The sequence below is a fragment of the Pristis pectinata genome, chromosome 2, assembly GCF_009764475.1.
Source record: "Pristis pectinata isolate sPriPec2 chromosome 2, sPriPec2.1.pri, whole genome shotgun sequence".
NCBI classification, from domain to species: domain Eukaryota; kingdom Metazoa; phylum Chordata; class Chondrichthyes; order Rhinopristiformes; family Pristidae; genus Pristis; species Pristis pectinata.
In genome coordinates, this window is record NC_067406.1 from 40,116,223 (window position 1) to 40,131,967 (window position 15,745).

Below are 15,745 nucleotides of genomic sequence, written 5' to 3' on the forward strand. Positions count from 1 at the left end.
AGGGCAGCGAGTGGAGTGGCTGTGGGGAAAAAAAACCAGACGTTAAGCGTATAAGCAAAGACAAATCAACTGGTTAGTGAATATGGTGGGACTAATGTTCTGAGATGCATCTATTTCAATGCAAGGAGCATTGTAGGCAAGGCAGATGAACTTAGAGCATGGATTGGCAAGTGGAATTATGATGCTGTAGCTATTAGTGGGACTGGCAGCTCAATGTTCCAGGGTTCTGATGTTTTAGGCATGATAGAGAGGGAGGTATTAAAGGGGGACGGGTGACATTACTCATCAGGGAAAGTGTCCCGGCAGTGCTCAGAGAGGACATACTGGAGGAAGTATGGGTAAAACTGAGGAATAATTAAGGGATGACCACGTTAATGTGACTATATTATAGACCTCCCAATAGTCAGCAGGATTTAGAGGAACAAATTTGTAGAGAGACAGCAGACAGTTGCAAGAAATAAGGTTGTGATAGTAGGTGATTTTAACTTCCCACATAATGACTGGGACTCCCATAATGTAAAGGGATTGGATGGGATACAGTTTGTCAAGTGTGTTCAGGAAAGTTTCCTCAATCAATATAGAGGTCCCAAGAGATACTGGATCTCCTCTTAGGGATCAAGACAGGGCGGGTGACAGAAGTGTGTGTAGGGGAACACTTTGGATCTAGAGATCATAATTCCATTAGTTTCAAGATAATCATGGAGAAGGGTAGGAATGGTCCTTGAGTTGAGATTCTAAATTGGAGCAAGGCCAATTTTGATGGCATCAGAAGGAATCTGGCAGGAGTGGATTGGGATAGGCTGTTTTCTAGCAAAAAGATGTTTGGTAAGTGGCAGGCTTTCAAAAGTGAAGTATTGAGAGTACAGAATCTGTATTTTCCTGTTAGAATAAAAGGCAAGGCTAAGAGGTTTAGGGAACCTTGGTTATTGAGGGATATTGAGGCCCTGATAAAGAAAAAGGAGGTGTATATCAGGTATAAGCAGTTAGGATCAAATGAGGTGCTTGAGTAGTACAAGAAATGCAAGAGAACACTTAGAGAAATCAGGAGGGCAAAAAGAAGACATGAGGTTGCTCTGGCAGACAGGGTGAAAGAGAATCCCAAGGGTTTCTATAGCTATATAAAGCGCAAACCAGTAGCAAGGGACAAAATTGGTCCTCTTGAAGATCAGTGTGATCACCTATGCATGGAGCCGAAAGATCTTAAATGAATATTTTGCATCTGTATTTACTCTGGAGACAGACACAGAATATAGAACTGAGGCAAGAGTGGGGAGGTCATGTACTGTATCCAGATTACAGAAGAAGAGGGGCTGGCTGTACTGAGGCAATTTAAGGTGGACAAATCCCCAGGACCCGACAAGGTTTCCCCCAGACCTTGTGGGAGGCTACTGCAGAAATTGCAAGGGCCCTAGCAGAGATATTTAAAAAGGTCCTTAGCCACAGGTGAGGTGCCAGAGGACTGGAGGATAGCTAATGTTGTTCAAGAAAGGCTCTAAAGAATAAGATGGGAAATTACAAGCCAGTGAGCCTGATGTCAATTGTGGGTAAATTATTGGACAGTATTTGGAGGGACAGGATATCTAAGTATTTGGATAGACACGGCCTGATTAGGGATTGTCAACATGGCTTTGTGCATGGTAGATCATGTCTAAGCAATCTTAGTTTTTCCTGAGGTTACCAAGAAGGTTGATGAAGGAAAGGCAGTGGACATTGTCTAAATGGACTTTAGCAAGGCCTTTGACAAAGTCCTGCATAGGAGGCTGTTCCAGAAGGTTAAGTCAACTGGCATTCAGGATGAAGTAGCCAATTGGATTCACCATTGGCTTAGCGGGAGAAGCCAGAGAGTGGTGGTAGATAGTTGTCTCTCTGACTTGAGGCCCGTGACTAGTGGTGTGCCACAGGGAGGAGTGCTGGGTCCATTGTTGTTTATCATCTATATTAATGATTTAGGTGATAATGTGGTAAACTGATCACCAAATTTGCTGATGACACCAAAATTGGGAGTGCAGTGGATGGCTAGGAAGGCTATCAAAGCTTGCAGTGTGACCTTGACTAGCTAAGAAAATGGGCTGAAGTGGCAGATGGAACTTAATGCAGACATGTGCTAGGTGATGCACTTTGGGAGGCCAAACAAGGGTAAGATTTACATAGTGAATGGTAGGGCTCATAGGTGTGCAGTAGAACAAAGGGACCCGGGAATACAGATCCATAATCCCTTGAAAGTGGCATCACAGATAGACAAGGTTGTAAAGAGCTTTTGGCACCTTGGTCTTCATAAATCAGAGCATTGAGTATAGGAGCTGGGATGTTATTTTGAAGTTGTAAAGACATTGGAGAGGCCAAATTTAGAGTATTGTGTGCAGTTCTGGTCACCTACCTACAGGAAAGAATCAATAAGCTTGAATGAGTGCAGAGAAAATTTATACAGATGTTGCTGGGACTTGAGTTATAGGGAAAGATTGAATAGGTTAGGACTTTATTCCCTGGAGCACAGAAGAATAACAGGAGATCTTAGAGGTATACAAAATTATGAGGGATATAGATAGGCTTTCTCCCCTCAGGTTGGGTGAGACTAGAACTAGAGGTCATAGGTCTAGGGGGCAAGGTGAAATATACACAGGGAATCTGAAGGGAAACTTCTTCACTCAGAGGGTGGTGCAAGTGTGGAATAAGCTGCCAGCAGAAGTGGTGGATGCAGGTTCAATTGTAACATCTGACAGATCTGAAGATGTTTATGAATGGGAGGAGTTAAGGGATATGTTCCAGGTGCAGCTAGATGGGACTAGGTGGAAGATCAGGTCGGCATGGACAAGATGGGCTGCATAACCTGTTTCTGTGCTGTAATACTCTGACTTCATGGGATAGTACAATTGTCATCAGTGCTCTGTGCAGGAGAGATGAGAAGTTGATCATAAGATGCAGGAGTGATTAATACTGTTTAACAAACTTTCTGCCCTAAAACTAACTTCACCTGTGTGAATTGCAATTCCTTCAGATAGTTATTTAAAAGTTCTATATTTTACAAAATCTTTTCTCAAATAGTTCTGCATTTCAATTTCTAACAATCACTTGCATATACAGTAGCTTAGTCTTCCTTTTAAACTCCATGAAATGCTTAAGTTAAAGATGATTGTCTTTACTCCTGGGACTTGATTTCTGATAGAATTTTTGAATGTGTTTGATTGTTTAACCTGCTTGATTACATCATTCTTGGTTGGTACTTGACTATAGCCAAAGCAGCCCAGGTGAAAACCACACCACAGCAGTTCTGGGATCATTTGACATCCATCTTTGGAGTCAGTGGCAAGCACCATCACTTTGATGCTGACCATAAAAATCTGCATCAGCAACTTTGGCATACGTTTATCCTGCATTAAACCTACCACTTGTGCTCCTGTCCAGTTGTTATCCTCGTTTCATTAAACTTTGTTATTTTGGATATACAGTACCTGTCAGATCATAAATGATTTTTCAATTGCTATTCTCCAGGGGTAGCAAGATTGCTATTTCCTCCACACCAACTGGATTATTTACAAAATGATACATTTGAACACTGCCTCACTTCCACCTATGCTCAGTGGTTTAGAAAAAGTATTATGCATAGAATTTTGGTTTGAACGTACTGGTTTTCCAGTTTATATTTACCCCCTCATGTTCTGATAGACTTGTTACAAACTGGCACTATCTGAAGATGAGCAACATGTTATCTTGGTGCTCTGAGCTATAGTCCCCCACTCAAATCACATCAAAAAAATTTTCGTAATTTATTCCTTTGGTATCTGTGAGGCTTTGAGTAGACATTTCCATCTTTATTCATTTAACATCAATCACTGAGCTTCAGAAAGGCTTCATACGTTGAGTATTTGAATACAAGTTCTTTATGACAGTCATGCAATTCTTTCACCCAATCTAGTTCTTTGAGCAACTGCTTAAAAAGCTGCATTTACAACTTGTACATGCTTGACTGTAAACCTTGCCCAATAGAAGGTGGAATTTCTATGTGCCAGCAATGAAATAATTGTCTTGTTGACCTGTGCAAGTGGTTGATGACCTCACCCTGTAGCCAAATAATACAAATGAAATAATGGACTGGATCACCTCACATGTTACACCCCATGGTCACGATTAACTTTTATAGCCATGCAGTTCTCAACATACTATGGCATCACTGCTGTGGCCCTTCTGTGAAGCACTGCAGTCCACAAATGCCAGTTTGGCCACAGTAGAAATGAAAGTGTAGCCTGCAGAGCACCCCAATAGCCTTCAGACAACTCATCCTGTCACAGGCCTTTCCACTTTCTAAATTTAGAAGCAATTGAAAAACCTCATTGAAACATGCAACATCTTGAGAGTTCAATAAAGTAGATAAGGGTACACAATTTCCCAGCTGATGTGCCTGGAACTAAGGATCAGAGTTTCAAAATAAGAGGTTATTTTGGCTGCGATAAAGTTTTTCCACACAGAGGGTGGAGAATTTTTGGAAGTCTATACTTTGTAGAAGTGTGGAGGCTCAGTCATGAAGTTCAAATCAAAGAGGTTGACAGATTTCTGGATATTTAAAACAAAGGAAATGTGGATAGGCAAGAAAATTGAGGTAGAAGATCAGCCATGATTTTGCCAAATGGTAGAGAGTCTCAAGGGCCTTGGTAGCCTATGCCCTGTTCAATAAGCTGGAGAGGGTGCAGAAAAGATTCACGAGCATGTTACCAGGACTGGAGGGCCCGAGTCATCAGGAGAGGCTGGGACCATTTTCCCTGGAGCATAGAAAGCTGAGCAGTGACTTTATAAAAGGCTTGTAAAATCATGAGGAACATTGATAAAGTGGATTGTCAGTCTTTCCCCTCCTTCCCCACCCCCGAGTAAGGAAGTCTAAATCTAGAGGATGTGTGGGGAAAGAAAGATTTAAGATGGACCCAAGTGGCTGGTGGCTCCCCCCACCCACAGTAGGTGGTGAGTATACGAAATGAATTGCCAGAGGAAGCTGTAGGAGGTATTATTACAATGTTCAACAGGCATTCAGATATACATAGAACAGTTTTAGAGCGATATGGGCCAAATGCAGGCAAATGGGACTAGTCCAGATAGACATCCTGGTCAGCGTGGGTGAGTTGAGCAGAAGGGCTCATTTCCATACTGTAATTCCATGTTCCCATTTCTTATATAAAAATTAATATCACATTAAACTTAAGCTGACTAAAAGCATTCAAAGAAATTAAAATAAAAAAGGGAAAGAAACTACCTTCACTTACCTTTTTAGCAAAGTTGGCAATCCCCTTCAGGGGAACAGAGTTGTGTTAGATATGCCAGCTATGGTTAGTTAAAACTGAGGGGCCAGGTAGGAAGTGTATTCTTCCCCTTAACTCATTATCTTAAAGAATGACCTTTGATTCAATAGTGTCCAGGACCTTACACCTGGATCTGATATTTCAGTATGTTCTATAGTTTTGTGCTGCAATTGCAGTCTGGCCCATTAAAAATAATCTTAAAATACAAACTGCAAAGTACATTGCTTTCAGTTAAAATTTTAAAAAATGAAATTTCACATAGCCACTGTTTCACACTAATTTCAACCCCAGGCAGGAATAAAATTAGATGTTACCATTAATATTTTGGTTATTACAGGCATGAAATTGGACCTAGTTGGAGCAATCACTGTGGAGCTGCTGAAAACCTCTGCTGGCCTTGGATTTAGTCTTGATGGTGGGAAGGCTTCAATTCATGGAGACAGACCACTCTATATTAAAAGAATATTTCAAGGTAAATAGTCATTCCTATGAACATAGAACATTATAGCACAGTACAGGCCCTTCAGTCCACAATGTTGTGCCAACCTTTTAACCTACTCCAAGATCAATTTAACTATTCCCTCCCACATACCCCATTTTTTTTCCCTCTCATCCATGTGCCTATTTCTTAAATGTCCTTAGTGTATCTGCCTCTATCACCACCCCTGGTAATGTGTTCCACACACCCACCATTGTGTGAAAAAAAACTTGCCTCTGATATCCCTCCTGTACTTTCCTCCAATCACCTTAAAATTATGCCCTCTCATGTTAACCATTTCTGCACTGGGAAAAAGGTCTGACTGTCCACACAATCTTTGCCTCTTATCTTGTACACCTCTCAGGTTACCACTCATTCTCCTTCACCCCAAAGAGAAAAGCCAGAGCTTGCTCAACACATCCTCAAGGATATGCTCTCCAATCCAGGTAGCATTTCAGGTAACTCTCCTCTGCACCCTTCCACATCTTTCCTATAGTGAGGCAACCAGAACTGAACACAATATTCTAAGTGTAGTCTAACCAGGGTTTTATGGAGCTGCAACATTACCTCATGGCTCTTGAGCTCAATCCCCGACTAATGAAGGCCAACGTGCCTTATCATCAACTTGTGTGGCAACTTTGAGGGATATATGGACTTGGACCCCAAGATCCCTCTGTTCCTCCACACTGCTAAGAATCCTGCCATTAATCCTGTATTCTGCCTTCAAATTTGACCTTCCAAAGTGAATCACTTCACACTTTTCTGGGTTGAACTTCATCTGCCACTTCAGCTCAACTTTGCATCCTATCAGTGTCCCATCGTAACCCTTGACAACCTTCTACACTATCCACAACACCACCAACCTTCATGTCATCTGCAAATTTCCTAACCCACCCTTCCATATCCAAGTGGCAAGCCAATTCTGAATCCACACAGCCAAGTTTCCCTGGATCCTATGCCTCCCAACATTCTGAATGAGCCCATCATGGGGAACCTTACCAAATGCCTTAGTAAAGTCCATATACACCACATCCACTGCTCTACCCACAATGTGTTTTGTCACATCCACAAAGAATCTAATCAGGCTCATGAGGCATGACCTGGCCCTCAAAGCCATCCTGACTATCCCTAATCAGACTATGCTTCTCCAAATGCTCATAATTTGGAGAATTATGAATCTTTTTTTAATAATTTGCCCACCACTGAAGACTCACTGGTCTATAATTCCCAGGGTTATCCCTACTCCCTTTCTTAAAAAAAGGAACAACATTTACCACCCTCCAATCATCTGGTACTACTCCTGTGGCCAGTGAGGACACAAAGATCCTCACCAAGGGCTCAGAAATCTCTTCCCTCACTTCCTGTAGTATTCTGGGATATATCCCATCTGGCCCCAGAGGCTTATCTTCCCTAATGTTTTTCAAATGTTCCAGCACATCCTCCTCCTTATCATCAACGTGCTGTAGCTTATCAGCCTGTCTTACACTGTCCTCACAAATGTCAAGGTCTCTCTCACAGGTGAATAATGAAGCAAAGTATTAGTTAAGGACCTCCCCTACCATCTCCAACTTCAGGCACGTTTCTTCTTCCATCCCCACATTGGTCCTACCTTCACTCAAGTTATCCTCCTGTTCTTTATATACAAGTAGAGCACCTTGGGGGTTTTCCTTAATCCTACTCACCAGGGCCTTCTCATGCCCCCTTCTAGCTCTCCCAAGTCTAACCCTAAGGTTTAGGAAGCAAGGATCAGACAGGGCTCTAGGGAGTTACAAGCTGGCCAGGAAGGAGCTTAAGCAAGCTTCTTTCCTCCTCTTCACTATATATTCCACATCTCTCGTCAACCATGGTTCCTTCACTTTTACCATCCTTTTGCCTCAATGGGACAAACCTATCCAGAACCCCATGCAAGTGATCTCTAAACAACCACATTTCCATTGTGCATTTCCCCAAGTACATCTCCCAATTTACACTCCCAAGTTCCTGCCTAATAGCATCATAATTCCCCCTTCCCTAATTAAATACCTTCCCCATACCATCTGCTCCTATCCCTCTCCAACGTAAGGGTAATGGTCAGGGAGTTGTGGTCACCATCTCTGAAATGCTCTCCCACTGATAGATCTGACACCTGACCAGGTTCATTGCTTAGTACCAGATCCAGAATGGCCTCCCCTCTAGTTGGCCTGTCTACATATTGTGTCAGGAATCCTTCCTGGACACCTAACAAATTCCACTCCATCAAAACCTTTTGCACTAAGGAGGTGTCAATATTAGGGAAGTTGAAATCACCCATGACAACAACCCTGTTATTTTTGCACCTTTCTAAAATCCACCTCCTGATCTGTTCTTCAGTGTCTGTTGCAATGGAAGGGGTTGGGCAGGGGTCTATAGAATACTCCCAATAGAGTGATTGCTCCTTTCCTGTTTCTGACCTCCACTCACACTGACTCAGTAGACGATCCTTCCAGAACACCTTCCCTTTCTGCAGCTGTGATACTACCCCTGATTAGCAATGCCACACCCCACCTCTTACCTCCCTCCCAGTCCCTTTTGATATATCTAAAACCCATAACATCTAGCAGCCATTCCTGTCCTTGTGACAGCCAAATCTCTGTAATGGCCACAACATCATAGTTCCATGTACTGAACCATGCTCTAAGTTCATCGCCCTTGTTCCTGGTGCTCGTTGTATCAAAGTAGACACACTTCAGACCCATCCAACTGACTGCAATTTTGCCCCATCAACTGCCTATCCTTCCATAGTCTGTCTACATGCTGCACCAACTTGTACACCAACTGCCCCATCCTCTGACCCATCACTCAGGTTCCCATCCTCTTGCCAAACTAGTTTAAACCCTCCGTAACAGCTCTAACAAATCTCCCTGCAAGAATATTGGTCCCCCTCCAGTTCAGGTGTAACCCATCCCTTTTGTACAGGTCATACCTTCCCCAGAAGAGATCCCAATGATCCACAAATCTGAAACCCTACCCCAACTTCTCAGCCACACATTCATCTACCAAATCAAGCAATTCTTACCCTCACTGGCACAGGCAGCAATCCAGAGATTACTACACTTGATGTCCTGCTTTTCAGCTTCCTACCTAGTTCTCCATATCCACTTTTCAGGACCTCATCCTTTTTCCTACCTACATTGTTAGTACCAATATGTACCACAACTTCTGGCTGCTCACCCTCCCCCTTTAGAATACTGTGGGCCTGATCTGAAACATCCCTGACCCTGGCACCTGGGAGTCTCACATCCACAGAATCTCCTGTCTGCTCCCCTAACTATAGTCCCCTATCACTATTGCTCTCCTCTTCTCCCCACTTCCCTTCTGAGCCACAGAGTCAGACTTAGTGCCAATGACCTGACCACAGCAGCTTGCCCCAGTAGGTCATCTCCTTCCACCACCCCCAACAGCATCTAAAGTATTATACCTGTTATTATGGGGAACTGCCCCAGGGGTACTCTGCACTATCTGCCTATTCCTTTCCCCTCTCCTCACAGTCACCCAGCTACCTGCCTCCTGCAACTTAGGTGTGGCTACCTCCCTGTAGCTTTTATCTATCACCTCCTTATTCTCCCATGTGTGGAAGGTCATCCAGCTGCAGCTCTAGTTTCTTAACACCATCTGTGTGTAAGGAGCTGCAGCTATCAGGGAGACTTGAGATCTCCCACATCAGGCAGGAAGAACACACCACAGACCCTGGATCCATTATCACTACTTTAGCTAGGCACTAATAGACAATGAAAGGAAAAACTTGCCAAAGCCTCAGCTCTCCAACTCTAACACTGGTCCGCTTTGCTTGACCACTTTTTATTGGTTGTTGCCGATTGGCTTATTTCCCATTCAATTATCACTTAACAATTTGCAGCTGTGCCTCTTATAGTGTCTGGAAATACCTAGAAAACTGGCTCCCACTTCTCACACCAAGAGTCCTGCTTCTCGCTCCAAGTCACAGCCCTCACTATCTGGGAAAAAAAACTGTATGAATGCTGTAGTTTTGGAAGATTTCCTTTTTGATTGGATGCAAGGCAAACAGAATGCCTGTTAATTGAAAGCTTCTAATTATGATTGCACTCTGTGCAATAAAATTAAAGATTGCTTTTTCCACTAAAGGGTGCATTAAGCCTCTTGCCCCCAGTACCTCCCACCACAAATATGGCAAGTTATCCTCTGCAAGTGCTACCTTGGAGGGAGCTCCAAGTAACAAAGGCTGCCCCCAGTCTTTCAATAATACATGTGCAATCTTACTGTGCACTGAATCCTGCCTGGCCTCAGGACTGACCTAACTATCGAGTCTGAAGGTGAAGTGCAGTAGGTTTGACAATAGCCTCAAATTCTGTGACAATATACCATGCATACAGGAGGGCAAGAACTTTAGATGACAACACAATAGACAGGGATCTACTCCACAGACTCATGAATGAATGGGCAAAGATTGCAAATATTCAGAGACTATTTGTCCCACGGGGATCAAGTTGTGCATTAGCTGTGAGGACTCTAGATGGAGCTCCATTCCACCACATGATGAAGATTAAGGCTTCTCGGTTGTAATTTTGGAACAAGGAGACAAATTTCCTTTCCTACTGGAAATAGACAGCGTCAAGCTTATTGTTGCCTCTGCCCTGAGCAAGATTCCACATCCACCACATTGCCGGAACTACTACCACCACCACCACCTCCTCCTCATGTAAGCAATGGAGGTGGGAGGAGGAGAGGAGGGGGGCAGGGGGAAGAAAAGAGAATAAGGAAAGCAAGTAAAATGTTCCCCAATGGAATTTCTTTCATGGGTTGCCAGTTATTACTGCTGCACATTCCAGTCTGCCTCCAACACTTAATCTTTTGTCAGCTTTCAGGTGTTTCTGTTCCAGCAAGTTTTATCATGGAATGTTATGGTACTGTAGTGGAGTGTCTGGTTTTTGTGCTCCTGGGTTGGCTGCCACCAGGTGACAGGAATTCTGCAGAGAATTGGATATCTGTAGTTTAAAAAGACCAATTTCTGGACAATGGGTGGGGCTTGACTGGATAGAGAATGGTAAACTGAATCACTGTCCTGCTGAAGCACCTTGCCACTGAGAATTCCACACACATTTCATAATCATTTTCAGAAACATTACTGTCATGACAAGGGAATGGTCAAGAATGAGATTTATGATTAAAAAGCTCAAGTCCAATCACATTGATCACTTTTTAAAGAGCAAGTTATTTCAAAATGGGCTATTTTTTTTTTTAAGTATCAGTGAAGTTTATTGCAATGTGATAAGATTTGTCCATTGAGATTCTCCTTGTGTAACCTTGTATCAAAGCGCAGCCAGATACAGCAAAACTCCAATAATCCACTATCCAAGTCATCCAAAATCCTGAGGGTTTGGCATATGGCTCACTGGGGCCTCCGTTCCCATGCTCCCTTTAAACTCACTGGGGCCCTGGTTCCTGCATTTCCTTTAAACTCACCTGCTTTTTTCCATGTGCCCTTCAAACTTACCGGCTTCAGTAGAAAATGTATTATTCTACTGTGTAACAGCTTTAATGAAATGGAATTGTGCTGAAGTATTAATAGGAATGAAGTCTAATAGTCTGCAAAATCTGCTAGTCCGGCACCACTAAACTCTCCAGCAGGATGGACTTTAGTGTACATTTGCAAAAGCATTGCTACACTGCTTCCTGTAATATCATTAAATCAAAACTTATATCCCTGTTCTACTCATCCTGCTTCTGAAACTAAAAGACCAAAAACCCCTTAAAATTTCTCACAGAAACACCAGAACATTCAGCCTATCAGGTCTCTAACTAGCAAGTATTATTCATATTTTACCTGTTATAACCCACAGGGGGCATTTCTGAGCAGTCTGGAATGATCGACGTTGGAGATGAATTGCTTGCAATCAATGGCAAGTTCCTGCATGGCCTCAAGCACTACGATGCTTGGAACATCGTCAAGTCTGTCCCTGAAGGGCCTGTTCAGTTACTTATCCGGAAAATTAAATCAGTTTAAGGACTAAAGTTTAAAATAAGCATTGGATGACCAATAATATCACTGGGCCAAAGTGATGTGGTAACCTAAATTGTAGGCAGTTTATTTAAATTCCAACAATGTTACCTCTAACTCTTTTTCCTTGAAGGGATGACGGTTAGAAAGATAATGAGAAGGATTTTGGCAGAATTGTGAATGAGTCAAGCCTTTTCATTAGAATTAGATCTGCTTTACAAGAAATGGTTAAGGAAAAGAGCCTTCTCATAATCTTTCATTGTATTCCATAGCAAACAGTGGTATTTAAATGATCTTCAAATAATCCTAAAATAAATGAACTTATTTTCAGTCAGCTCAGCACTGACGTGTGCACAAACAATTATTGCTCTTATTGAGAGATTCATGCATGAATGATAGGCACAGACAGTAAAGACTCCTTAATTTACTCAGTTCCATTGAGTATAGATACAGAATGGCAAGAGTCCAAAACTTAGGGGCTTTTGAATGTGTGCAGGTGTGCTATTTATGTTTAACTAGCTAAACTGGTCAGTTTAAACAGAGAGCACTGGGACTTAAATTGTTTGCTCATATAAAGCCAGCCCATTGACTGGAGTACTGATATGTAGCATGACCTGAATCAGAGAAAGCAGAATTACAGCCTATGTTGCAGGACTGATTCCTGGTCCCATTAATGAATCAGACTGGCTGGTAAGTTGAGCTAGCCAACAACAAGTTGTTTAGCTCACATTATTAGAGCACCAAGTCTGCCACAGAGAATTGAATGGTTCCAATTTTATGTCATTAGGCACATTAATCTTCAGGCCCTTTAAGTCCAAAGAAATTCTGCTTTATTACATCAAAGAACAAATGTCACCAGTCAGTTACTAAATAACAGATAAACTTGAGGCTGTGCCTAAGCACCAGCTACCAGGAACTACTTGAGCAATATTCACCACTTTTTTTTGACCAGGGTTGCCATACACCCTACCCCAATGAACTGTGGAAGAACTTAAGTTTAAAGGATACAATTTTAACTACATAAGCATTTTTCCCCCTCAATCATTGTAGGCACTGAACCTTGTATAAGTGAGCATATGCTGTGCTGCAGATCCTGCGGGAATGGTAACACATTCCAGCAGCCTGCCTCAGGGTTTCTTCATGAGCATATCACTACACAAATAAAACAGCATGCAATGTCAGTGATTACATAGAGCAGTTCTACAGTAACTGCACCTTCCTTTTTGTCTAAAAAAAAATTTGTTGTTTAGTGTTTCCAAATTGTAAATTCACTCCACTGATTTCATCTGTCATTATTGCCAAAAAAGAAAACCCGCCTGTGTGTCTCTATGAAGACATCAGCACCGGGGGCCCAAGTTGCTTGTCAATCTGATCTTTTTGCCTAGATTTACTATATGTTTTGTTGTGCAATTCTCTAAACTAGGACAGAGGGAAGATTCCCCAAGGATGCTTCATTGTAAAGATAAAGTTTTAGACCAGCATTATGCGAGGCAACCTCCTTTCCCCAAACACTATTATTTCAATCTGACTCATCATATGACATCAAGAGGTGGGTCTGAAGGTACCAATGGTCTGAACTATGCAAGAGACAGCAGAGGAAGTAAACCCTGCAGGTAGAGAAAATGGCAAAGTGAATGAAGCTAATGGAGATCAACTCAATGCTATTGTCATTTGATGCATAAGATATTGACAGAAATGAATTTATGCCTCATTAGAAAAGCAGTCATTTGTTTTCAGTTAAGTACCATGTATATATTTTCATATCATTGAGTCAGTTCTATAACAATTCACAGATCTAAAAGAAATCTAAAAATCCATCAACATCAAAAGCCAATATTCCTTTAAAATTTGTACCTGGTACTGTGTCATAAGATTGGTTCCCTACAAATTGCAGAAGTGCCAGATGCTTTGTTGTTGCAAGCGTTTTGCCAAGTGAACTATTAATTCACAGTACACATCATACAAAGATTTTTTAATTATATATTCCTTCAACCAATGTGGGCAGAGCTGGCAAGGAACCTTTGAATAGTCATTTCTTGCTACTTGAGAAGGTGTTAAAGTGGTGCAGTCCTAATACTAATGGATTTTCCCACAATAACCTCATGTTGTATACAGCAATAAAAGAACAGCAATACCCATTGCAGTGAAGTAATATCCCAAGGAACAATTAGATTAAATAAAAAGTTAAAGTAACATAGTGATATTAGGACCAGTGGCCAAAGGTTTGGTCAGAGGACTGGGTTTTTATAGTCTCTTTGTAGAGGAAGGTGGTGGAAAGTTTAAGGGAGGGAATTCCTAGAGTTTAGTGAACAAGTCATAAAAAACATTATACAAGTCACAAAGATAACCATGTAGAAATTCTCCAGTGTTTTATAAATAGCTTAAGAAGTCAATAGCTTTATCAGGAAGTTACTACGTTAAATGTGGTTTAAATGGCTGTACTACAACTCATTCCATCTAAAAACAAAACACTGAACAGACTGCTCCCACCAAAGAATCAAGAAACTAGATATAGCAAACAGTGACAAGTAATATCGTGAGATGTGGTTATTGTTATAAAAGATTTGTTGGAAACTCTTTCAAAATTAGGTACCTTATAAACTAAATTGTCCTAAAATAAAACAGTGGGCATTTGACCAACTGATTTTTTTTTAAAAAGTGTAGAATTTTGAATTTTCTATCTGGTTTTGCATACAAACTCATTAACATAGATGTTTGGAATGTTGCTCGAGGTCATTCAGGTTTCTGAGTATTTTGCTTGCTTGCAAACATTCTGCTTATTTGAAAAGTCCCTTTTTGCAGTGTGCTGGTTTAAACATTCTGATTTTACAGGCAAGACATTAATCAAAGTTCACTTCTATACCCAAAATGTTTAAGGATTTTTTAAAATCACATTTGTAGTGTTTGTGGGAGAGAAGTTTTATGGAAAACACTATGATTACAATTTTTTTTCATTTTTGTCAATCCTTTATACACAATTCCCACCTCAACTTACAAAATTAGAGTTTGTCTGGAAATCCTATGAGTGCAATACAAGGGTAATCAATATGTCATTTGTTTACATTTGGCAATCCTGCTATAGACAGACTTGTACACCAAATTTTACATTAAGTGACAAGTAAAATCAATTTATCATCTTCATTGATTTATGTTCAAATGACACATCTTTTTGCTCAATGTTGTAAATCCAATTTTGTATCTTGTTTTGAAAAGATAATTTGTAATGAAGATTTCAGAGTTGCAAATGAATTAAGTACTGTTCTGTAAAATCAGCACCTTCACTGATTGTGACATGAAAATTAAATTGTACACTTCTCATAGATTTCTCTTTAAATCTGCAAAAGGACCGAGTTATCATTAAATAAGTCATTTAAAAAGGTAACCTGAAATTTAGAATTTTAGACCAACCTGCTTATAATTTGAAATTAAATATTAGTGTGACAAACTGTAAAATACTGTTGTATAAATTTTTTTGTGTAAGAATATGACTGTTTTGTCAATAGTTATCTTACATGCCTTCAAGAAATATAGGGGGAAAAGGGTGCAATACTACAAGATGGACTGTATATTTTTTAAAGTGGCTTTGCACTCATTATTTAAAGCCAGGAAATCTGTAAACAGGGTTTTATAGTGATTCAAAATATTATTTTATGAAATAAAAATGCATCCTAATCTCACATTGTGCTGGTTACTTGTGTATGTATATGGAATTCCCGCTGAATTAACTTTTCTTAAAAGTGATGGTCTTGGAGTCAATTGAATGGAACTGGTACCAAAATTGTTATGAATTAATGATCTGGAGACAGAAGTTCAAATCCCAGCATAGCCATTGTGGAATTTGAATTCAGTTAATCAATTTAACTTGGATTTTTCCCTTACTAAAAAAATGTCAATAATGGCTATCAAAAAAAACATCATAATGTTCATTGAGTTCACCAACTAACATATATTCACTGCAAAAGTAGGGTGTTATGTACATGGCCTACATGC

At 40.8% G+C, this 15,745-nt stretch overlaps 1 protein-coding gene across 1 annotated transcript in view; it reads left to right on the forward strand.

The window, feature by feature from the left end:
- The window catches only part of pdzd2 (PDZ domain containing 2), a 120,107-nt gene extending 104,739 nt beyond the window's left edge, over window positions 1–15,368 (forward strand). Inside the window, exons 22-23 of the mRNA XM_052034328.1 lie at window positions 5,623–5,757; window positions 11,598–15,368. Coding sequence (XP_051890288.1) covers window positions 5,623–5,757; window positions 11,598–11,761 — 299 coding nt within the window. The 3' untranslated portion in view covers window positions 11,762–15,368. The remainder of the gene's footprint in view (window positions 1–5,622; window positions 5,758–11,597) is intronic.
- The last annotated feature ends 377 nt before the right edge of the window (window positions 15,369–15,745 follow it).